We start from the raw sequence: 24420 nt of genomic DNA, 5'->3' as shown, positions 1-24420 counted from the left end.
ACTGGTGTCCTTCAAGCCTGCGACCTCATCTGCAGCAGGTTGGGCTGTGACAGCTCCTCTCCTCCCTCCTCCGCCCACAGGTTTAAAATGTGCATGCTCCTTACTGGGAGCTAGAGGAGTGCCCTACCCTCTCCACATCCATCTCTGGGGAGTTTTGACCCTGCTCAGCACCCCTTGGAACAGGGCGGTGTTTTCTTTCACCATTAACCCTGGTCCCTCACTTCTGGCATCTTTTCCCCTTTGTTTTGGGGAATGATGGCATAGGGCCCAGCTAGTAGGATTGGGAGCCAAACCTTTCTCCTCTATTTATTCAGATCGTAGCTATGGATGCAGCAAAAAGCAAACAGAAGTTTGACTAGATATATGAGCTCAATATTCCACAACATTTGAAGCTGGTGCCTACATACGTAGGAGGCATAAAACACAACATTATGTTAGAATGAATAATAGCCCCAACAGAAAAAAAGAGTGTATTTTTAAGAAAAAACCCTTAGCAGGAATGTTCAGATGCTAAGTTGGTAGGATTGACATTGGCTCTGTATGTCTCCGCCTCAAGAGCTCGTTAATGTCCACCCACATCGTGCGCTGCCTCTTGGGGCGTGAGCTCTGAAGGGGACACGTCTTCTCTTAGGCCACCCTCGTTAGCTGGCATGTGGGGTTGGACGTTGACCTCAGGAGGGCTCCGTGCATGTGTCATGGCTTCGCCGGGGGATGCTGATGTTGGTAAGAAGTGAGGAGCGGGATCGTTTAGTCCCATCAAAGCTACCACAGTCAGATCAGTCCTGCCCATCCCTGGGTCGCCTGGACTCCACTTCCTCCTGACCCAAATGTGACAAACGATAGTTTTTCCCTCATGGGCTGGCTATGGGGATTCGATGAGTTTACCCCTGTTAAGTGTCTAGGAAAGTGCCCAGGTGGGATCAGTTACTCAACCCACAAACACAGAGTGCCAGCCACTTGTGGGAAGGAAGCCCCAGATGCGTCTCTGCCCGCAAGGAGTCAGCCTCTAGCTGGAGAAAGAACATGGACCTTGTGGAAATCAATTGAGAACCAGAGCAACCTCCAAGACCGGCCCTTCCCAATGGCATGGACGACTTCCTGGAGGGCCTGCAGCTGCTGGGTGGGGCGCGCTGTCAGCCGGCCCTGCTTAATCTCCTGGCAGCCGAAGCAGGGAGAAAGGAGAATCTGGTATTCATTGTGTGGTTCTTTCTAATTTCCTTCTGCTTTCGAGATCCTCTTCTGAGGGAGAACAATGCCTTGAACAAGGCTCAGGCTTCCTCGTCCAGGCATCCGCCCAGCTGTGGGGGAGGTGGCGCCCCAGAGAATACAATGGCCGGCACTCCAAGGGCAGATGGCGTTTGACTCCTGTCCTTTGAGAGCGCTGGGGACAGTGGGGTTTGGTGGCTTGTTCGAATCCCAGCCTATTGTTTGCTGTTATATCCCTGGGGCTTTAGGCAAGTCCCCCGTCTCATTCATGAGTGGTATTTATAAACTGTCTCTATTTGCTGAGGAAGGACAGTCCTTCCTGTGTCACCAGGTACAGGTACAAATACAGGAAAGTTCATCTGAGGCTGGGTGGGCAGAAGGGGCCATGGAACTCCCATAGGATCTAGATTCTGGAACCATCAGCCTCCGCCATGTGCCCCCATGCCCCCATACCCCCAGCAGGAGAGGGTGGTGTTGGGTCCTTGGCGGCATTGGCCTGGCCAGAGCCAGCGCACAGACCGGTGTGGGAGGGATCCTCAGCAGAGGGCCTTGGGCCGGACATTTCCCCAGCCAGTGTCTTTAAGTCTGGTGGGACCAGGAGGCCCAGGACCGGGACCAAGGAAAGGGCGCGGTTTCCTCATTCCTTTCTGTCTTCATACTTGGCCTCTTGTTTGTGGATCTCAGTACATTTACCAGCCTTGCTGGGTTTCTCTTTTACCACCAGAAAGAGGAGAGAATCCAGAAGTGAGTGACCCTCAACGTGGAACAGGGCAGGAGAAGGCTGAAGGGCTGACTAGGGTCTTTCAAATCCACAGGGCTTTACTGAGGGAGAGGCTGTGGGAGCGGCAGGTGGGAAGCTGATGTGCAAGGGCTAGGGCAGGGCAGCCGCCTTTGCGCTGTGGGCCCCCGCTTAAGTCCATCCAGTGCCACCATCACCCTCTCTGCACATCCACACGCCCTCCGTGCACTGTTGGTTTAATGGTGCTCTTGAAATAAATTTATTTTTAAAACCTCACATTTAATTAAAAAGAAATCTTGGTCACTACCATAAATGAAATCTGGGATTTTTCTAATAATCATTGACACGAGTTCATAACTGTTAAAATGAAAATATTCATCACGGAACCACTGAAGCCTTGGGCTTTGTGTAAGTTCCTGGTGTGGACTTTTATACACAAGGGGGTCTCCATGGGTGTCTGATGGTGACATTCGGGGTGAGCTTGGTGTTGGCAAGAAGTAATGAGTAGGGTGATTCACGCCTACGGGTGACCCCGTTGAAGACATTTCAGGAGGGCACCCCTGCTGCTTGACCTGAGGCCCCCGGCTCCAACCCAGCATCTTCGGTGTGGGAGAATGACAGTGTCTCCTTCAGAGGCTGGGTGAGGATGGACTGAATTCACATTTGTATAAGGGGTTTAGCAGAGTCTAGTATATAGTAAGCCCTCAGTAGGCGTTACAGCCGCGAAAACGCAGGAGGTTCCAGGTGAGGGCTGCCCTGCGGGGGGGGGGGGTCCCTCATCTGCCTGCTTGGCTGCAGGGCCAGGACAGACCCGAACTCCAGGCTCCCTCCCGCTCTCCACCCACCTCTGTTGCTCCCCAGCTCCTCTGTTGGGACAGGTGCGGCCAGGTGGTATGCCCCTCATCACCCCATGATGATAGAATTAAACCTAAGATGTGATCATGGCATTAGTCATCTCAGAATACTCCCGTGGGGATAGGTGGTCATCCGTGTCCACTGGAGGCTCTGGAACAGACTGTCAGAGACCAGCACTTGTGTGCACACACGGGTGCTTGTAGGATCTGAGGCTGCTGCTCTCTCTGAGCAGCTCTGGTTGTTTCTGGAATAGGATGCATGGCTTGGAGGGAGAAAGTTGCTGTGGGAAGCAGTCCCAGGTTCCCTGGTGGGACTGGAAATTCTGCCTCAAGCCCTGGAATTCTGACTTCCTGTTTGGCCTGGCTTTGTTCCCCCACATATTTGGCTCGGGTGCACCCTCTCCCTCCCCCTCTCGGGATCCGGGATCCGTTTCCTCATATGTAAAATGAGGGGGTTGCACTAGATCATATCGAAGGCTCTCTTCAGCTTGAAAAAGCTATGATTTGCCTTCCACCCCCTTACTGTTCCTTCAGGCCTCTTGACTGACAGAAGGAAGGTGGGAAGGAAACAGCAGGAACGAGAGAGCTGTGCGTCCTACAAGGTACAGGACAGGCCCCAAAGCACAGGAGTTTTCAGCCCCAAATGTCCGTGGCACTGAGGCTGGGAAACCCTGCATGGGGGGGGGGTGAAGGGAGGAAAAAGGGCGTCGTAACTGCCCTAGAGATGACAAGTGGGTAGGTGAATGAGGATACAAGGGCAAATCCAGGGAGAAAAGAACATGCGTGGGGAAAAGGTTTATAAAGGGGGGACAGTGGAAGTTGCTAGGATGGGAAGAATGTGTCTGCCAAGTGATCACAGCTAGAGTTTTGGAGTAAGCTGCTGGCCTGAGAGTGTAAACAGTACTGAGGGGGACTGATATCCTCCCTTCTCTTTTCTGGCTCATTTTGGAAGATGCCCCCTTCCCCCAATTAGGGTCTCTGGAATTACAGCATTGCAGCCAGTCAGCAATGGTGCCCTTCGATGCTCTAAATTGGCCTTAGGATAACAGACTGGTTGGTCCAAAACAGGCAGTCATTATCATGTGAGGAACAGCATGCAAACCAGTCATGGTGAATTTTTCTGTGCAACCTTTGCTCCTTATTGAAATAGCAGCTAATCTCCAGCTCTAGAGGAAGATACGAGGGAAAGCAAGATTAAAGGAAATTAACATAGAGAGGATGTCTTTGTGACCTTGGGGCTGGGCAAAATTTTCTAAAACAGAATGCCCAAAGCACTGACTATAGAAGAAAAATTGGTCAGTTGAGCTTTATCAGAATTAAAACATCTCCTCATCAAAAGACACCATTAAAAACATGGAAAGGCAAGCTTCAGACTCAAAAGAAATCTGCAATACATACATACCACCAAGTGTTCATTTTCAGATATATGAAGAACCATTATAAATCAAATCAGAAGGGCGCCTGGGTGGCTCAGTCGGTTAAGCTCAGGTCACGATTCAGGATCTTGGGATTGAGTCCCGCACCAAGCTCCTCACTCAGCAAAGAGTCTGCTTGTCCCTCTCCCTTTGCCTCAGCCCCTCTCCCTGCTTGTGCTTAGTCTGTCTCTCTCAAATAAATCAATAAAATCTTTTTAAAAATCCTTAAAATAAATCAGTAAGAAAAAGACGACGACCCAATAAAAATTGGGCAGAAGTCTTAATAGATGCTCACAAGATAACATATCCAGATGGCCAAACTACGAAAAGGCGCTCAACTTCATTACTCATCGGGAAGATGCACATTAAAACCACGAGGACATACCACTACACACCCACCAGAGCAGCTAGAATGAAAAGAGTGACAGTACCAGGTGCCACGGAAGATAGGGAGCCACTGGAACTACCATGCATTGCTGTGGCGACTGTTGAAATGTACAATCACGTAGGAATATTGTTTGGTAGTTTCTGTTTAAGCTAGAGATATGCCTACTCCTTACCTCCATCATTCCCCTCTGGGTATACGTATCTAAGAGATATGACAACACAGAGATATGTGCAGAATGTTCAAAAGCATTGTCTCCAAATTTGAAATTCCCATCAACTGGAGGTTGGAGCAATAAACAAATGGCCGTATATTCGTACACAGAGTGCTACACAGCAGTGAGAGCTTACACGTTGCAGGATTTCATTACTACGACGTTCAATAGGAGGCAAAACTAAAATATAAAGGGTCAAATCATAGTTGTATCTAGTGGAGCTATGGCCTGAGAAGGTGCATGAGAGAACCTTTTGGGGTGCTAGAAATATTCCATGTCTGGACTGGTACTTACATAAAGTGCATATACATGTAAATGATTATCAAGCTGTCCATTTATGTGTTTTATTTTATTTCATTTTTAAAGATTTATTTATTTGAGAGAGAGAGAGAGAGTGGGGGTGGGGGTGGGAAGGGGCAGAGGAAGAGAAATCCTCAAACAGGCTTCCCACTGAGGGCTGAGCCTGACACATGGGGCTTGATCGCAGGATCCTGAGACCGTGACCTGAGCTGAAACCGGGAGTCGGATGCTCAATTGACTGAGTCACCCAGGCACCCCAATTATTTTATTTTATTTGACTATATTTATTATTTATTATTATATTATTTTATCTCATCATTATTATTCATTTATTATTATTTTCATTTATATTAATTTATATTATTTTTATTTATATATTTATTGTATTGTATTTATTTGTTTGTTTATTTTATGTTTTTATTTTAATTGCAGTTAGTTAACATACAGTGTTATATTAGTTTCAGGTGTACGATAATGTAATTCAACCCTTCCATACATCCCTCTGTGCTCATCTTGACCAGTGCACTCTTTATGTACTTGACTATATATTCGATGTAGGCTAGACTTCGATTTAAAAAAATGAAAAGAAATGCAGATTCTCATGTCCATGGGAAGTAGTAATGACAGCAATTGACTGAACACTCAAGGTATGCTGGATGTTTTATATAAGTTATTTCATTGAATCCATCCAAACCGCCCTGTCAGCTAGGTATTATTCTCATTTTACAGAAGACGAAACTGAGACTTCATAAGGAAAATAGCTTCCCGGAACCTCACCGCTGCAAAACACAGGAGCAAGAACCTGAGCACCACTGTCCATGTTCTTGCTACTTGGCTTGGGATCTCAGGGTGATGTTGGTGCAGCATCAAAGCTTCCCCTCCAAGCACCAAAGCCTTAGATACCATTTTTTAAAAAGATTTATTTATTTATTTATTTATTTGACAGAGAGAGAGAGAGAGAGAGCCAGCGAGAGAGGGAACACAAGCAGGGGGAGTGGGAGAGGAAGAAGCAGGCTCCCAGCGGAGGAGCCTGATGTGGGGCTCGATCCCAGAATGCCGGGATCACACCCTGAGCCGAAGGCAGACACTTAACGACTGCGCCACCCAGGCGCCCCCTTAGATACCATTTTTTAAAAAGATGTATTTATTTATTTATTATTTACTTATTTATTGTTTATTTATTTGTTTTTATTTGGGAGAGAGAGAGAGAGAGCGAGCACGTGTGGCGGGGGAGGCGTGGAGGGAGAGGGAGAGAGAATCTCAAGCAGACTCCATGCTGAGCGTGGAGCCTGATGCAAGGCTCGATCTCACGACCCTGAGATCACGACCTGAGGTGAAACCAAGAGTCGGACACTCAACCAGGCACTCTGATACCATTTTTTAAAGAACGCTTCATCACGTCGCCTGATATTCCAGGATTTAATCTCTCTACTGTCTTAAAAAAGAAGGAAAAAACCCCCAACATTGAATGGGGAAACTTCCCATGAATTTGTTCTAACTGGGAGAAGAACCTGTGGTTTCCTACCCGCCCTGCTCACCCTAACTGTTCTGTGTTGTAAATTCTCTGAGAAACAAGCATTGAGTATTGGCCACAGCTGTCAATACTGGGAGCCAAGCTCGAGCTCCAGCTCGCTCTTCTTAAACTGGGAGGCTCTCGGGAAGTTGCTTAGCTTCTCAAAGCCTTTGTTGCCTTGTCCGTATAAAGGGGACTGTGGTACTTACCTTATAGTTTCATTGCAAGGGTTGAATGAGGTCGTACCTAAAAAGTGCTCCGCTCAGCAGCAGAATCATAGCAAGTGCCCAGTAAAGGGTCGTATAGAAACGTCAAAGCTGACGCTACATTGATTCCACCCGGGCCTCCTAAAGAGGCTTAGCACCTTTCTCTTTCAAATGATTCAGCACACATATGAAAAAAAAAGTGATACTAATGATTTCTCTACGAAGTGGAGATACTTTGTGGGTTGGGTCAATCTCAGTGCTTTAGTAAGGGGTGGGGGAGGGAGGTCATTTTCAGCTAGACTGGGCAGAGAGAGGTATTAGGTGGGTGGGACTTTCCGAAATGGGTAAGATTTTGTCACAGAGACAGGACCAGGAAGGGGGGCGAGGGGAGGAGGTGGTACTCAGAGGGTAGAGGTGGAGTCTGGGAGTGGTGAGCCCGCCATTTTGGGAAGGTGCCTAAGTTTTATGTAGGAACGAGTGGAAGATAAGCTTGGAAAGGAAGACTGTCTCCAGATGAGGTCCCACCGAGGACGCTGGACTCTGTCTGTAGGAAGAGGAGTCACTGGCCATGGTTGAGCAGGGAGGGTGCAAGATGAAGCCAGACCCACAAGGGAGGTCAAAGTGACTGGGCCAGGAGGCCAGTGAGGAGAGAAAAATGCAGGTTCAGGTGGGGAGGAGTTTGGTGTGATCCAGGTGGAAGCAGCAGCATGGAAAGGAAGGGGTACGTCGGTGGGGAGTGTGTGTGTGTGGGAGCTCCTGAAGTCTTGGAGCCCATTTCTTGAGTTTATGAAGCAGAGAGAAAGTCTGTGTGGAGATGGTAATGGAAGGCATTTCTTAATGGCTGAGACTGGAGGGGGTGCACCTCCTCCCTTCCTGGGTCCTCACCTTCAGTCTATTTGCATGTCCTCAAGAACACAGTGTCCTCTTCTAGTTTCAGGCTTGCACGGGGCACTCGAAGAACAGACACAGGCTTTCTACAAACTTCCTTTCCACCCTCACTGCCTAGGAACCACACGGAGGGAGGTGTATCAAGACCGAACCAGATCCAACAGCAGAGGAGTTTCTGAATCTAGCCCTCCCGAAGATGAGAGTTTGTTCAGATGTTCTGCCAGGGGTCGGAGGGATCTTTTCCCAGCCCGTGCAAAGCCAAGGAACAGCCCCCTGATTTTAGGGACAGATGCAAACAGTGCTTTGAATAAAAATCCCTTTGTTATTGTTGTCTTACAGAGCTGTAGCAGTGGCCAGGAAGAAAGCCGCCCCCTCTGAAAGTTGTTTTTGTGACTGTTCTTTGGAGCATTGTTCTAAAAATGGGAAATTACATATTGGTGTGCCAAAGGAAACAAACACCTGCAGTTAAAGAAATACCTTCCACGAGGTGGCTTTTAGAGCCCTGGCCCGTCCTGGACCCAGGGCTGCCGCAGAAGTTCCACTTGGTGCGTTTCTTCACTTCTGAGGGGATCGGGTGTGGGCTTACATTTGTAACTAGGGTGGCCTTTGGCAACTATGGGGCTCTGGTGATTGTCTTTCACTCGTTCATTCAATAAACATCTATCGAGCATCCATGCTGGGTCAGTGTTGGTGGTTTTCACTACTCCCTTCCCTGGTGCTAAAAATCGGGAGTGTGGGGCGCCTGGGTGGCTCAGTGCGTTAAGCGTCTGACTCTTGATTTTGGCTCAGGTCATGATGTCAGGGTTGTGAGGTCGAACCCCATGCTGGGGTCTGAGCTGGTTGTGGAGTCTGCTTAAAATTCTCTCTCTCTCTCAAATAAATAAATAAATTCAAATAAATAAATAAATAAATAAATAAAGTTAAAAAAAATCACAGGGAGAGTTGGCTTCCGGTCACTTTTTATTAATTTTCAGAGTCAGTGCCTGACTACTGCCTCCATATCGTGAGGCACTAGGGAGAGCCCCAGCACATTCTCTCCCTCCTTTCTCTTTCCTCTTTATCAGTCTACAAAAATAAAAGTGTTATTTTTAGCCTGTCAGTCAATACGTTTCTTTACGCATATGATTTTTCAAAGTTTCCAGTTACAGGGGATACATACAGAGACTCTCGTTCTACGATGTGAGACATCAAAAGGTAATATTTTGGTTATCTGGTTAATAGTTAACATTTATCCACATTGATATAATTGCAAAATAATCAGGTCTTGAAATTCATCAAGGGTGAAATGAATACATTTCAGACAGATTTGTGGTTTAGAGAGAATCCAGTTTTATAAGCTGATCTCATCTTTATTGGAAGCAAGAAAGACAGGAGCAAGGCGAAACAATGAATTTCCAACTTTTTGGAATGCGTTGACTTTGGTTAGAACTTCCCACCCAGGAACACGTGCGATCCTCCGATGGGCTGGCCAGAGAGTGATGGCAGATCTTCTCTGGGAGTCAGGGTTATTTCTCTGGGGCCACTTGCCGACCGACGTGGTCCCTCCTGGAAGAAGAGAGATGGGGATAAAAAGGCTCTCTACGTCTCTAACGTGTTTAATCTACTGTCTCAGTTTCCACATCGATCTCAACATTTCCACCAAAGGCTTGAAAGCAGGACCCTGCTGTGCTGGATTCATATTTGGTGCTTCCCCCCCCCCTTTTGCTTACCTGGATTTTCTAATTTTTCTTCAGTAACTGACCAAGATAACACAAATTTGGATCACGCCCTCATGGGGCTCACTTTCGAGAGAGGAAAGGAGACATAAGCAAACATGCTCCAGGGAGATAAGTGTACGACAGAGCGTAGATGAAGTGCGATAGCGGTAGAGAGAGCCCCCGGGCCTCGGGGCCGCAGGGGAAGGGCGGGAAGAGCCCAAGAGCTGAGTCTTGAAGGACCTGCAAATTTGCTAGATGTGGCAGAGAAATACAGGATGCCCATACAGGATGCCCAGTAAAACCTGAATTTTAGATAAATGATGGATTTTTTTTTTTTTAGTATAGTTGTGTTTCAGATATTGGACGGATCACAAAGGGTGGAGTGTGGGTCTTCAGGTGACTTGGAGAAGCGAAGGTACTTCAGGCAGTGGGAAGTGCCTGCAGAGGTGCGGAGATGGGAGCTGCATGGATGTGGTGTGTCTTTCTGATGTAAACTTACAGGAGTGTAGATAAGTGTCCCCTGAGGAAGGAGGTCTGCCCACCAGGAGGACCCTCTGTTCGGCGCTGGTGGCATCCAGTTTCCCGTTTGCTCGCCCTTCCTTCCATTGTCTGTCTTCCATAGACCGCACGCTTGGGGTGTCAGGGAACAGATGAGAAGTGGGACCTGGGTCTTTCTCCTGGCTTCGTCGCCTGGGAACCTGCGTGAGGGGACAGAATGAGAAGGGCTCCATCTCTCAGAGGAGGCAGCACACTAAGCCTTCAGACCCAAAGCTGCAACCGGATCACATTTATTTGCAAAGATTTTATTTATTTAAGAGAGAGAGAGAGAGAGAGTGGGGGGAGGGGCAGAGGGAAGGGAGAAGGAAGGGGAAGAATCTCAGGTTCTGTGCTGAGCATGGAGCACAGAGCCCGGAGCGGGGCTCAATCCCATGACCCTGAGATCATGACCTGAGCTGAACCCAAGAGTTGGATGCTTAACTGACTGAGCCCCGCAGAAGCCCCCAGAAACATGTTTTTCATTTGCTCTGAGGACTGTCTAGTCGACTAGACAAGTATATTCTCCGCCGTGGATAAGTCATGAAGGTTGGGCAGTGAGCACAGACTTAGTAGCAAGAGCCCGGTTGAAGGGACACCCACGCAAGGCTCCTTGCCAACAGAGGCTGCCGTGATTCCCCCATCGCTCCGTCTTCCTGCTCAGGACCCCGTCTCTCTGGTGCTGTGGCTGGTCCCTCCTCTTTGGCATGCCAGCCCTTTCTGGTCATCCAGCAGGGCCCAGACAGCAGGTTAGATTTCCACTTACTAGATGACACCCCCATTCTTCACGTGACTCCCTCAGCACCTTGGTGGAGCACAGGGTGCGGCAGAAATCTTTTCTCTTCGTTGGGGACCATCTCTTGGTGTGTCCCCGTAGACGGCTCACTACTTTCACTGTCTGTGAATTTGCCCGCCTAACTTGGAGTGCAACCTTGTTTCCAAGCCTTGTCCACTGCTGCCCCCCCAGTGGAGGCAGGAGCCACAGGCAGGGTCCGTCTCCAAGGAGGGCCTCCAGGGCCGGGGGAGGAGTCTGGACTTTATGCTCTAGGAGACTGGCAGCAGAGAAGGATTTTAGACAAAAGCATGGCATTTCTGTTTGATTTCTGGCAATCGTGGGGAGGGTATCGTGGAAGGGGGCAAGACTGAAATCTTAGAGACTGTTTGGGGGCTGAATAATGACTCCCAAAGATGCCCCCGTCCGAATCCCCAGAACTCGTGCTTATGCTAGGTTCCATGGCAAAGGGGATCGGAGGTTGCATGTGGAATTGAGATGACTAATCAGAGGATGCCGAGTGGCCTTGAGCAGCTGGCTTAGCAGGGGGGGTCTCCCCCGGGGGTGTCCCTGCCATGCAAGCAGCACTGCTTTGTCTGCAACAGAGGGAGGCAGAGGCGGAGACCAGAGCCAGAGAACAGAAGACGCTGCACTGCTGAGTTTGAAGGCATGGGAAGGACCACAGGGCCAGGAACGAAGGTGGCCTCTAGGAACGGTGAAGCAGGGAACTGGAGTCTTCCCTAGAGCCCTCGGAAGGAACACAGCCTGCTGACATCTTGGTTTTTGGCACCGTGAAACCATTTTGGACTTCTGACGCCCGGACCTATAAGATAATACATTTTTTAAAGCCACTCTGTTTCCGGCCATTTGCTCTAGCAGCCATAGGAAACGAATTTAGAGACTATTTGCAATCATCCAGGCTACAGACGGTGAAGGTTTGCTGTTGGCGACAAGGGGCAGCAGGAAGGGGACAAGCTCAAGGGAAACTGAGGACATAGACTCAGAGATGATTGGACACATAGGGTTGGGGCGCAGAAGACCCTGAGGCTTGCTCCTCATCTCGTCCGTCCCGCAAGGCAGCCCCTAACCCGAACCTCCACCCGGTCCCAGGGCTGAGGAGTCCCCCCGGGTCACCGGAGCCACGGGAGGGAATTCTAAAGGACGCTCCGTCGTTACACGTCCCACAGTTAACACAGGACGGTCGGGCCCCGCAGACACACAACCTCGGATATTTTATGGGTTAACTAGACTTTTGGGATGGGCTAGGAATCCCCTCACTTGGTGGGGAGCAAATCTGAGTTCCGAACCCCAACACTGGCCACTGTGCATGTTTAGCTGAATCTATTTTCAGATTTTTTTTTTGCATGTGCTATAGTTTTGTAATTTGAGTTTGCTCATGGAAAGATGTGGGGTGGCTTACGACAGATGATTCACCCTCACATCGTCCCATGTGCCAGTTGGTGTGTTCCGCAAGCGCTTGGGAGGAGCGCTCCCTCATCACACGTTTCAGGATGTGTTGTTCGTGTGGCCCGTCAGCACAGATCAAGGAGCATTTCATTGTCTCTCTGAGGCCCTTCTGAGGGGCGGTCACCCTACGGAGAATTACCACCCCCTGGCCCCTCGGCCTTCGCAAACAGCATGCCTTGCCTCAGCCATAAACTAGTCATAATTTTATCCACATCATCTAGATAAAGTTGATGAGGGCTGGTTTTGCTTCCTCTTCCTGCCTCGTGAGTCATTTATAGATGTTTCTGCCAGGCTAACCTCGACTGCCTTGCACTGAGGGTGTAAAACCAGCTTTCCTAGGGATCCATCATGTCAGGGGACACGGTGACTTGCAGGGACGGCAAGCCCGGGATTTTGCACTGTGACGGCATGTCTGAGACTCACCATTCCTCTTTCCCTTCAAGAGTAAATGTTCCTTTGTGGGCCGGTGGTGGTGGTGACAGACTATTTGCCAAGACCGTGTTCACCCAGATTCACACTTTGGTTGACAATGTGATCGAGGAATGTGGTCTTTCCCCTGGGCTCCTCAGAGGTGTGAAGGCCAAAACTAATACAGTGCTAAAAATACAATTTCTTGGCTTTGTTTTCCTTTGTTTTATATATATATATATGTATATATATAGAGAGAGAGAGATAGAGAGAGAGGAAATATATATATTTTGAGAGAAATATATATATAAAATATATAAATATATATATATTTGAGAGAAATATATATATAAATACATATAAATATGTATACTTTTTTTTTTTGCTTCGTTGGGATGCATTTTAAGTTTTTTCTTTAGATAGTTTGTGTGTAATGCTTCTCGAAGGCAGGAGGCTTACATTCGTACACTGGCCTCCCTGTGTTTTTGTTTGGCATATTCATAGTGAAAATGGCTGATTTTATAATTATATATTTAGATGATACAGGGGTAAACAGGCTTTTTCTCCTCCTCTCCTCTTCCTTCTTCAAATGTAGAATCCGTTCTTAGCTTGAGGTCCATTCAAAAACAGGCCATGGATGGGGCGCCTGGGGGACTCGGTCAGTTAAGCGTCTGCCTTTGGCTCAGGTCCTGATCCCAGGGTCCGGGGATCGAGCCCCGTACGGGCTCCCTGCTCAGCGGAGAGCCTGCTTCTCCCTCTCCCCCTGCTGCTCTCCCTCTCTCTGTCAAATAAATAAATAAATAAATAAATAAATAAATAAATAAAATCTTCAAAAATAGGCCATGGCTTGAATACACTGGCCGGAGTGTGCGGACCTGTGCTCTAACTTACGGGTAAGCATATGCAGACAGAAAAGAACCCACGAACATTCCTTCAGTTCTCCAATTTCCTTCTGTTTTCTGGCAACACGCATCACACGGAGTCGTGCTCTTTCTGTGGTTGGGATCAGTTCATCTTGCATTCTGCTCCCTTAAAACTGAACACACAGCTCACATCCATGCGGGTCACCTCCATCTCTAGCCCCCTTGAGGCCGACACTCGCTGCAATGTTACTGGACTTCCTTTCATCTCCAGATACCTGTGTTTTATTTACCCTGGGTACGTACTTCTCAGGCTGTGAATAGGTAATTAAAATTCTGAACCTTTTACGGCCCTGGATCTTTATCCTTTGAACAGTACTCATCTAGGTGGATGGCTTGCAGGGGGTGGGGGGGGTGAAGGTATGTGAGTTGATGATGACCTGAGCAGCGAGGGAGTGAGTGTAGGAAGTGGGAGAGTCCGGAGGCCCCCCACCAGGGTCCCACCTTCTGCCAAGAATCTCTTTTGAAATTGCCAATCTCGATGACCTGCTCTGGAATTTTTACCACTGCAGTCCCTCCTTTGACCCACAGCCCCTCAGCACTGTCCCACAGTGAAGGGTGGGGCGTGGTGGCCTGAGGACGTGCGTGCAAGTGTATTTTTGGGGGTGGGAGGACATTGCTCATCAATCTTTATTGGCTTAGCAGATTCCTGCTTCTGGAATCTCCTTCTCTGTAGAGCAGGGGTTGAGGCCTGGGCTCTGGAATCTGGGTTGTGTGAAGACTAAATAAGAAATTGCAAGAATGCCCCCCAGCAAGTAAGCCAACTATAAAGATAATTATTAGGTTGCGCTTTCTGCTGCCAGAATTGAAAAATGGGGCGGGAGGAGGTCGAAGGTCAGCTCGAGCAGCGCCCCTTGGTCCTCTCGGGCTGTAGATTCTGCTGGACTCGCCCTTGGAATCGTCTGGGAATGGAATTATTACTAATTCCCAAAGGGCTGACATGTCGCTGGCAGCCTTCGTTGGGCTGCAGCTTTGTTTGTGGGACTGTCCCTGTGTTTTCTCAGAATTCTGATTAAAAAAAAAAATCTCAACAATCAAATTAAAGCAATCATATACACGATAAAAGGGCCCCGGGAAGGCGCTGTGTTTCATCATCTGTCCCGGGCCGCGCTCCGGACTGCGGTGCGCAGGGGGTGGGAGCCCCAAGGCCCAGCTGCGAGTCCGCTCCCCGACACCTTGGCCGACATCGCCTCCTAGTGGCCGCGGCAGCCCCGGGCGCTGAGGGCGCGGAAGGCGCGTCCCCACCCGCCCGCGGTGCTCGCTGGAAAATTCCGCCTAAGAAGGAGGCCTCGCGACCTATAGTTGGCCTGTCTAAGCTGCTCTGGGTCGCATCATTCCATGGGTTTCTTTTAGGGTTTTTACCGCTGTTTCATCTACCTGTTTATTGTCTTGTTTATTTTGCCAGAGCTGGTGAGCTTCCCCATGTGATTGTCAGCCTGCCGAGAGCTGAACCCCCTGCTTTACCCACACAGCTATGCTTGGAAGTTAGTGCACTCCTGGCCCAGAGCGAGTGCGTTACACATACTTGTTGGGTTACGAAATGTGCTCCTGGGTTCCTCAGAGCTCAAGCATCGAAGGTGCCAGTAAACACCTATGGATGAATTTCACGCCTGAAGACTCCTTTGCCACAGAAGAAAGGGGTGACTGATTCTCTTTCTGCAGGAAAGTAGACCGAACAGGGGCTCGGGGAAGGGGGCAGGGGTGCAAGTCAGGGTGCAAGAGCATCACCCCGCGGACGGTGGATGGCAGGAACCCCGTGCTGACCAGCCCTGCGTCTGTGATACCACTCCCCACCCCCAGATCCTCTTCTGAGTGGAGATGTCCTTAAAGTAAGACTGATGTGAACGGACAGTTTGACTTGTAGGCTTTTGCGATTTAAACCTGGAAATATAGGGGTGCCTGGGTGGTTCAGTCGGTGAAGCGTCCGACTCTTGATCTCAGCTCGGGTCTTGATCTCGGGGTCGTGAGTTCAAGCCCTGCGTTGCGCAGGTTATGGAGACTACTTAAAAAAACAACCAACCAACCTGGAAATATAATGTCTTAAGGATGGCGACAGATAAAGGATCTAGAAAATGCATAAGCAGGGTTTTTTTTTTTCTATTCTCTACCACCTTTAAAAAATAGTTTGATTAATATTTTCACGTAGCATATATGAATTGAACAAAAAACTTAGCCCGCCATCTCTGGGGACTCCACGTGAACCCCGCTGTTGGCACTGAGGAAGCAGGATCTGTCACCCTCAAAGGCACCCCAAAAACCTTGAATCCCTAATCAGGAAATTGAACCTATCCCCCCTCTAGCCTTTGTTGCGTAAGCGTCTTACAGGCACCTTCCATGAATGAGCGTGTGCTGTGTGTGATGTGAGGCCCTCTGATGCTGGACCACCCGGCCCCTAAGAGATCCCAACTGCTCTGCCCACGTGCTTGAAACAGACGTTTCCACTGATCCTTGGGAGATGGAACTCTCTGGAAAGCTCCATCTCTGCTTGCAGGTGTGTCTGGGTAGCATAACCAGCTTCAATATTTACAGGACAGTTAGTTTCATCACTAAATGGTTGGAGATTGAGGATTCTGTCTGAGGTCAGCTGCCACCCTATATGGACTCCCTTTTCTTCTCCTGTAGGTTAAGTTTGAGCAGGGCCCTGGGTGGCTCTCTGCCCAGGCCAGGGCACGTGTGCTGGACACTGTCTTGCCACCTGTGGCTAGCCTGGTGTGTGCGGGGGACTGGAAATGAGGCACCTGGGCCCCTCAGAGATGTGTTTGCACGGCCACTGCCTTGCTCTTTGCACCTGCTAACCTTACTCTCGCAGTGGCAGACCTTCTCATTCTAGCAGGTGCGCAAAAAAGAGGCGGGGGTGGGAGCATGAAGTGAGATGCTTATACTTTATTGAAGGGAGCCAGGGGGGGACAGAGTGAAGGACGTGTCCAGGGAGCTGCAAGAATTTCAGCAGTTGGAGATTTTCAGCTTCTATATCCTAGGCGCACACTGGGCTTTTTAAGACTAGTTCCTAAAACAGACCAAACCAAACCAAACCAAAACAACACAAAAACAAAAAAACCCAAGACAATAGTGAGCGAAACTCCAGGTTTAACCAAGATGTCTACATGCAGACACTTGTCAATTAAGAGCTTCAGTAGCTCTGGGAAGAGCTAAGCTAGTAAGAGTTTTGCTTATTTCTCAGAAGCCTCTTCCAAAGGGTAAGATGACTGTGTCTGTTTCCTGCAGGAATATTTGCCCTGGGACCCTCCTCTCTGGATTAGAAAGGGCTCCAAAAAAAGGGGGCACGGCTGCAGCCCAGGGACTGGGGTGGGGGTGGGGGTCCGCTGCTGAGCAGCGCGGAGGGAAGGGAGCTGCGTACCGTGAACTTCAGAATGTTCTCCGTGGTGTTTGCAGGGAGGGTGTTCACCAGACTCTTCAGCTGGACCATCGCGTCTTTCATGTCTGGGTCTGGGACGAAAAATTCGATCGCAGCCTCGTAACTGGAAAGCGTGTCCAGGAAGAGGGTCTTGATGATGTTCAGAAAGTTTGGGCAGATGGCTGCAGAAGCTGGAGCATGGAAAAGAGAGAGCACACGTGTCCAGGCCCTTTTCCAAGCCCCAGAGGACAGCAGGGGCGGCGTCAGCACGAGATAGCAGCCCCTTGGTGGCTGGGATGGCGTTGAGCCTAGGATCTGCTGGTGCCCCCAGCAGGTGGCTCTTTGGCACCGTGAGAAGGCTTCCCGGGGTTGCAGCCAGCTTTTCGAGGCTTGCCCGAGCCCTCCTTGCACTTCCTGGGTCGGGGTGGGGCAATTTGCCATTTGTTCTTTCTGTTCGAGTTCTAGGCAGAGGACTGATTGAAGAAGAGGCTAATCTGAGCTTTCATGCAACAGTGGGGGTTTGGGAAGAGGCTACCGAGGGAAGTTTCTGGTTGTTATCTCGCCAGAAGCATGCCTCTTACCAATGGTTAGTGATGGTCTGAGCCACTTGCCACGGGGAGCACGTGGCAGAGTCAGGCTCTGGCAGGAAGAAGCACTCGTCAGGGCCAAGCACAAGCCCCTGAGCTGGCCCGGAAGAGACGTGCACCATGAGCACCGGGCCCCTGTGGTGCGCTCACCTGCCCACACGCCTCTGGTGTCCATGCCTGGCCCCACCATGTTCCCTTCCCCCGTGGTGCTCCCCAGGTTGTGCTCCCCTTTTAGGCCCCTGACCCAGGAACATGGGGGAGAGTCACCGCTTCCTACAACCTGAGTCTCGGTCCTGGTCCTTGAATCCTCTGCCTTGTGTGCAAGTTCTGCTTCCCTGCCTGGACTCCAGGGACCCCCAAAGTGGCCACTCCAAGTCAAACCCCCTGCAGAACTTAGAGCCCTGCTTTGTAACTTACTATGTCATCTGGCAAGTTATTTTCTCTTTGTGTGGCTCCCTTTCTCATCTGTAAAATGGGAATGATATCCCTATTTCATAGGGTTATTGTAAGGATGAAAAGGGGTTCAGAACAGTGATTGGCACATTGTCAGTGCTGAACAAACGGGGAATATTTTCATTGTTCTTATGACATGCGTACCCGCACAGATAGAGAAATGCCTCAGATCCACCGGACCATATTTCAGCCCTACGCCGAGCCACCCTCTCTATGCCCAGCCCTGAGATCTAATTCACATACAAGTGACCTTTGAACAACCGGGGACTGAACTGCGTGGGGCCCCTTCCATGTGAATTTTTTTCAATAAATGTATTGGAAAAAAATTTTTTTTTGAGATTTGCAACAATGTGAAAAGACAGATGAACTGAGTTGCCTAGAAAAAGTGAGAAATTTCAGAAAAATTCGGGTATGATTGTCAGAACACAGTACATAATACATACAACATACAAAATATATGTGAATCAGTGGTTTATATTACCAGTAGGGCTTCTGGTCAACAGCAGACTGTGAGGACTTAAAAGTCAGAAGTTACAGGCAGATTTTTGACTGTGTGGGGGGCAGTCAGCACTCCCAACCCCCATGCAGTTCACTACGTGTCAACTGTACATGTCAGTCCAAAATGATGTTGTTTCCCCTTAACGACGAATATCTCTCCACAGTAGTTGTCCCCATTGCCTCTTGGTTTTGGTTTTCCAACTCCCCTGCCCCTCCCCAGGGTCATCACACTTATTGCCATGGGTGTCATGAAACTTTCAAAGTGAATTAACTGAAATTTGCTAAAAAACTTTTTGTTTGTTTGCTTATTGAAAGGAGTAGAAGGGGCTGATACAGAGTAAAAGCCAAGTAACTCAATTACCAAAAGATCAAAGGGCTTGGAGAGAGGTGGGGTCCAACTTCCTCCCTCCCTCCTTCCCTCCCTTCTTCCTTCCTTCCCTCCCTCCCTCCTTCCCTCCTTCTCTCCCTCTCCCCCCCTTCATTCTTTTCCTCTTAGTGACAGCTGCAACTATTCAGAGACTACTAATCCTTTTGGCAGAGGACAAAAATGTTTAGAAAACTCCACTCTGGGTTGGCAGTTTCCCAAAGGGAAGATCCTTTTCTAGAATATTCCTCTCTGCCCAGAGTGGGAGACCTTGCCTTAGCTTGGATTTTTTTGGAGACATGAGGCTCTGCAGCTCCTTCTAGCCCCTTTGGCTGCCAGAGTGGTGTGGAGACCCCAAACCTAAGGCGGCACTGTACCAAGATCCCTTGGCATCTTGGGGTCTCTCCAAGACTGGGCTCTGAGGAGCTCATTATTCCTATTCTGTTGGTCATTGGACACACACATCTATTACGGGATCTCGCCCACCCCTGCCTCCAGTCTGTTCCAACGCTGCAACTCTGAGGTTGTTGGCTATGGAAGGTGGGATTCCTTCCAGGTTTCTTCATGGGCTCAGGGCGCTCCCCAAGTTCCCAAGATTGGCCTATTCACAGACCCAGCTTCTTGGCTGGGAGTGAGCATTCCAGCTGAAGAGCTGTCCCCTGTCCTGGGCAGCACTGGGCAGCAGGAAGGATTCTTGAGCCTGGCTTGGGGGAGAGGGGCCCTGGGCACTCACCAGGGCTGCAGCAGAGAGCCAGGGTAGCCAGGGCGAGGATGACAGCGAGCTTCATGGTGGGCAGGAGGCTGGCGAGTGAGGTGCTGGCCTGTCTCTGGATCGGGTGGTCTTGTGTGAGATATGCCCATCAGGGTGCCTTCTTAAATGCTCCAGGCTGTACCTGGAGAGGGGGAGGAGGGCAGGGCCTGGGCTCCACTGATGGGACCACACTATTTACCTGGGTATCAGCTTGGTGGGAAAAGTAAATATTCTCTTTTCTTAACCCGGTTTCTTTCTTCATTGGAACTGAGTTCACACAATGGGGCACTTGGATGGGGAAACCCACAGTCCTGTGTGGTGGCCACAAGGGGACTCAAGTCAGAGGGTGTGGAGACCTGGCTACCTGTGCCACTCTCATTGAATCTGAGCACCGGGGCAGGCCAGGTCAACAGTGGCAATTGCCGAGTCCACCTGGACCCATCACCCCAGGAGAAACTGAGGCCTAAGGCCCCTCACACATTGTTCCACAGGACTAGGGCTCGGGAATCCTAATGCACCATTGGGCTCCTCCCATTGCCTTTCCAAAGAAGGCGGCTGGAGGGTCACGAGGACCAGAGCATCTCCATGGTCAACCTCAGGGGAGACCCTGGACTGAAGCATCTCGAAAGCCCACGAGAAACCCAAGCCTCAGATCAGACTGGAGAATGCACTGCTGTGGGCTGGGTCTCTTCCCACCCAAAGCTGCTCTCAAGTCCTGCCCTCCTGGGGACCAACTTCATGGGCACTTCAGGCCCTGTCTCGCTTGACCTCTTAACGGTCTTGACCCTCTTGACTTTTTCCTTCTTGAACTGCTTTCTCTCCTGCCCTCCACGGCCCTGTTCTTTCCTGATTTCCTCCCTGACCGACCATCCTTGTTCTTTAGATGTTTGCTCTTTGCTGACCTTGGTTTCCTGTTGGGGGTTCCTGACCTTGGCCTTAGCCCCTTCTCCCCTCCTGCTGCTGCACCCGTGGCTGCTTCTGCCCTCCTCCGGTAGCCGTGCCTCGGGACACAGGCCCGGCCTGCTCACAGCCAGCTCCTGGCTGGCCTCCCATCCCTCGCTTGCCCTCCTTGGCCATCCTCAGGAAGGCCAGCAGAGTGATCTTTCTAGAACCAGCCGATCATGTCAATTCTCCTTCTCAGAACCCTTCGAAAGCACACTTTTGCCGACAGGGTAAAATCCAAGTGTGATCTACAAGGCCCTTGTCCACTGGCCTTTGCTTATTATCATTTGAGCCTCATCCCCCCACTTCCAGAAGCCACATAGTGATTTAACCTTATCTTTGTGTTTGTGGATTCAGGAACATCCCATGTGTTTTTTCATGCCTTTCTATCTTCGCACAAAGGATACCTCATGCCCGGAATACACATTTCCTGCCTTGTCTCCTTCTCCAAATCCTGTTTGTACTTCGAGAGTCAATCAAATGTTCATTCATTCATTCATTCTGAGCACCTACTATGTGCCAAGCATTGTGCTAGGGGTTGGGGGCTCGGGGTTGGAGCACTGCCTGAAGCCCCGTCAAGAAGAGCTTGTCACCTGGCCGTGAGGAGCGTGGTCAGCAGACAGCGGCTAGATGCCCGTCCCTTTGGGGTTTGCCCCGGACACAGAACGCTGCCCCGCTCAAGGTCACACCCTTCCTGAGGCCGCTCCCCTCTGGTGACCGAGCAAGGATGGCACTTCTGCACCACGAGGAACAACTGGGGTGGGTGACACTGACTCCAGAGCTTCTGGCCCGGCTGGCTGAGATTTTGCCAGGCCCGCATTGCCAGCCAGCTTTCCCTCTGCCTAAGCCTGCTGCGGCCCCTGCCCTGCACAGTTACTATCCCTAATGGTGGTCTTGCCCTCCAGGCTCCGTCTCAGCGTCGGCTTCCTTGGAAGCCTCCACCCAGAGCAGGGAGGCAGTGACAGATGAAGCAGGCCCAGGTCCCCGACGCCGAGGAGCTTCGTGCTGGTGGCAGAGACCGGCAGGGAGGCTGTGAAGCCGGGGACATAATTGCAGGGGTGCCAGGTGCTAGGGGAGCACGAAGCAGGACATGCAGTAGAAAGCAGGTGGGGGAGTCAGCGGCAGTCACTTCGAGGAGGTGACTCCATGCTGAGACCCACGGCATGGGGTCTGGGCAGAGGGGACGGCAGCACCGAGGCCCTCAGGTGGGAAGAACCAGGGTGTGCCCGGGGAGCACAGAGGGGCCGTTGTGCCTGCAGTGGGGAGCGGGGACCCAGATCTTGCAGGGCCTCCTGCTGAGTAAGGTCTCTATGCTCACAGTCCTGGGAAGCTCTGGAACGGGTTTCCTTTTTAATGCTTTAAAAAAATGTGTTAAAATACACATAACGCAAAGTGTCCCATCTTTACCATTTCTACGTGTACAGTTGAGTGTATTAAATCCATTCATGTCGTGCAGCCGTCCCCACTGTCCTTCCCCATGGCTCTTTTCGTCTTACAGAACCCAAAACACTCCCTGTGAGACACCATCTCCCTCTCTGTCGCCAGCCCCCGCGGTCCCCGTTCTATTGTCTGGCTCTATGATTCTGATCACTAAGTGCGTTCTCTGCATGCGCTCCCGCGGCCTTCATCTTTCTGACTGGCTCATTTCACTCAGCGTAGTGTCCTCGAGGTTCATCCATGTGACCTACTGCAGACTTTCTTTTCCTTTTAAGGCCAAATAATGTTGCACTGTATGCGCAGACCACATTTTGCTTATCCATTTGTTGGACACTTGGGTTGTGTCCACCTTTTAGCTATTGTGAACAATGCTGCTGTGAACACGGGTGCACAGTCTGGAAGGTTTTATCTGGAGAGATGTGGTCTAATATCCCTTTTGTAGGGATGCCCCTGACTACTCTGAGGGTGGGGGCGGGGTGAGAGGGGGTGACCAAGCAGGTCGGCAGAAGGGATGCTTGGCTTTGGACATCAGCCATCGGCTGATGGCAGCAGGGTGAGGGTCTGAGAGACCCCCAGACAGGCTCAATGTTGGCTAGGACAGGTGAGGCAGAGGGAGGCGACGGGATGAGCCAGGTGGGTTTCTGGCTGGGGCAGGTGGGTGCATGGGGTGCTATTTCCCGACAGAAAGAAGACGCCAGGTGGAATAGGGTTGGGGATGGGGACAGAGTGGAGCCTTCTCTGACCTGCAGTTCCCGTGGCTGATCTCTTACTTCTATACTCTTCGATTATGGCCTCCCCATACATTGTTTCAACTGTGCGATTCTTTACTTGACTTTCATGTCATGGTTGCTAAACAGGGAGCCATGGCAGGGTCAACGCAGGAGCCCTGCTCATCATGTGAGAGCTGGAGGCCACGATGAGGCTCAGGGGTGCCTAACCACACTCGAGACCACAAGTTCCAAACTAGCCAGCCACGCGGGCTCGCTGAGGAAGCCCCCGTGTGTTCAGATGATGCAACAACAAGGAACTGAAAGATCAGGAGAGGAAGGTCTTCTGAACTAAGAGTGGAATGATCTCCACGGCAGACTGCAGAGGGAAGAGAAACAATAACAAGGCAGAGCAGAGTAAAAAAAAAAAATACCTGGATGAGAAAGAGCAAAACGGAATCCGTGTAGGTAACTGCTTGTGTATGCATAAAAATTCTCCGGAAGTGGTGGTACTGGCTGTTTCCAGAAGGAACAACCATGCGGGAGGGAGACTGAGAAAGGAAACTTTCCACTTTCAACACTTTGGTGCCCTTGGAATTTGGAACTGTGTAAATATGCTATCGATTAGAAACACTTTTTTTTTTTTTTTAAGTAGGCTCCACACCCATCACGGAACCCAACACAGGGCTCGAACTCACGACCCTGAGATGAAGACCGGAGCTGAAATGAAGAGGTGGATGCTTAACCGACTGAGCCACACAGATGCCCCTCAAAACAAATTTTTAAAAGAAGACTTTATTTATTTATTTATTTGAGAGAGAGGGAGAGAGCGCACACAATCCAGGGAGGACAGAGGGGGACAGAGAGAGAGAATCTGAAGCAGGCTCCTCACTGATCTTGGAGCCTGATGCGAGGCTCAATCTCACCACCTTGAGATCATGACCTGAGCTGGAACCTAGAGTCAGAGGCTTAAATGACTGAGCCACCCAGGCGCCCCCAAAACAAATTATTAAGAGAGAACAGGTCTGACACCTGCCACAGAATGGATGAACCCTAGGGACATTATGCTAAGTGACAAGCCAGTTGCAGAAAGACAAACACGCTATGACTCCACTTACATGAAGTCCTTAGAGGCGTCACGCTTACAGAGGCAGGTTCATGGGCTTGTCAGAGGCTGCAGGGGAAGAGAATGGGCAGTTATCTTTGTTTAATGGGACAATCTCAGTTTGGGGTGCTGAGAATGTCCTGCACGTCGGCAGTGGGGATGGCTGCACAACAATGTGAATGTCCTTGCTGCCACTGAACTTAGCACTGCAAGATGATTAAGATGTGCATTTCACCACAATTAAAAAAGTAATAAAAAAGATAGATAATAATAAAATAAAATATAATAAATAATAAAATAAAATAATAAAATAAAAAAATGTAGAACAGGTTTTAGAATTGGGCTGAGTTGAATCCCAGACCCATCGCTTACTAGCTGTATTATCTTGGGTCAAGGAGGTAACCCCTTTCTGCCTCGATTTCCGTGTCTGTGCAGTGAACATGATACTATTATCTGTTGCACAAAAGTGGTGCTGGCGTGGAGAACGTGCTCTGTGAATGAACCTTGCCGACTATTGTATTTGCCTGTCTCTCCGCTGGGAAGCTGCGAGAGGAAGGTCTTCCAATTTGGAGTTTCCTTGTCCAAGCCTACGCATGCGTGACCAAGGCAGGGAGGACCTGCTTCCATGCTCAGCCCAGGCCATCGGGATGAGCTTTTCTTTTGTTCCAACTACTGCGCTGTGTCCATCACATGCTGAGCTGGG

The 24420-nt window shown here is 50.0% G+C and overlaps 1 protein-coding gene across 1 annotated transcript; it reads right to left on the bottom strand.

The window, feature by feature from the left end:
* Window positions 1–16272: 16272 nt before the first annotated feature.
* Window positions 16273–23141, bottom strand: SCGB1A1 (secretoglobin family 1A member 1). The gene is made up of 4 exons (XM_034646214.1): window positions 23047–23141; window positions 19509–19668; window positions 16877–17064; window positions 16273–16525 (listed from the first exon to the last, which is right to left on the bottom strand). Exons 2-4 carry the CDS (start codon window positions 19561–19563, stop codon window positions 16493–16495), a joined length of 276 nt encoding a protein of 91 aa, XP_034502105.1. The 5' UTR covers window positions 19564–19668; window positions 23047–23141; the 3' UTR covers window positions 16273–16492.
* Between the last annotated feature and the right edge of the window lie 1279 nt (window positions 23142–24420).

The sequence above is a fragment of the Ailuropoda melanoleuca genome, chromosome 16 (assembly GCF_002007445.2).
Source record: "Ailuropoda melanoleuca isolate Jingjing chromosome 16, ASM200744v2, whole genome shotgun sequence".
NCBI lineage: Eukaryota > Metazoa > Chordata > Mammalia > Carnivora > Ursidae > Ailuropoda > Ailuropoda melanoleuca.
This window is presented reverse-complemented; position numbering and strand designations above follow the sequence as displayed.

Bases quoted from the DNA above. Each gene is read 5' to 3' on its own strand.
- SCGB1A1 (XM_034646214.1), bottom strand. From the start codon at position 19,563: ATGAAGCTCGCTGTCATCCTCGCCCTGGCTACCCTGGCTCTCTGCTGC. The intron at 17,065-19,508 runs GTGAGTGCCCAG...TCCATGCTCCAG, and splicing joins GGCTCTCTGCTGCAGCCCTG to CTTCTGCAGCCATCTGCCCA. The intron at 16,526-16,876 runs GTACGCAGCTCC...GGTCTGTTTTAG, and splicing joins AGAACATTCTGAAGTTCACG to GAACTAGTCTTAAAAAGCCC.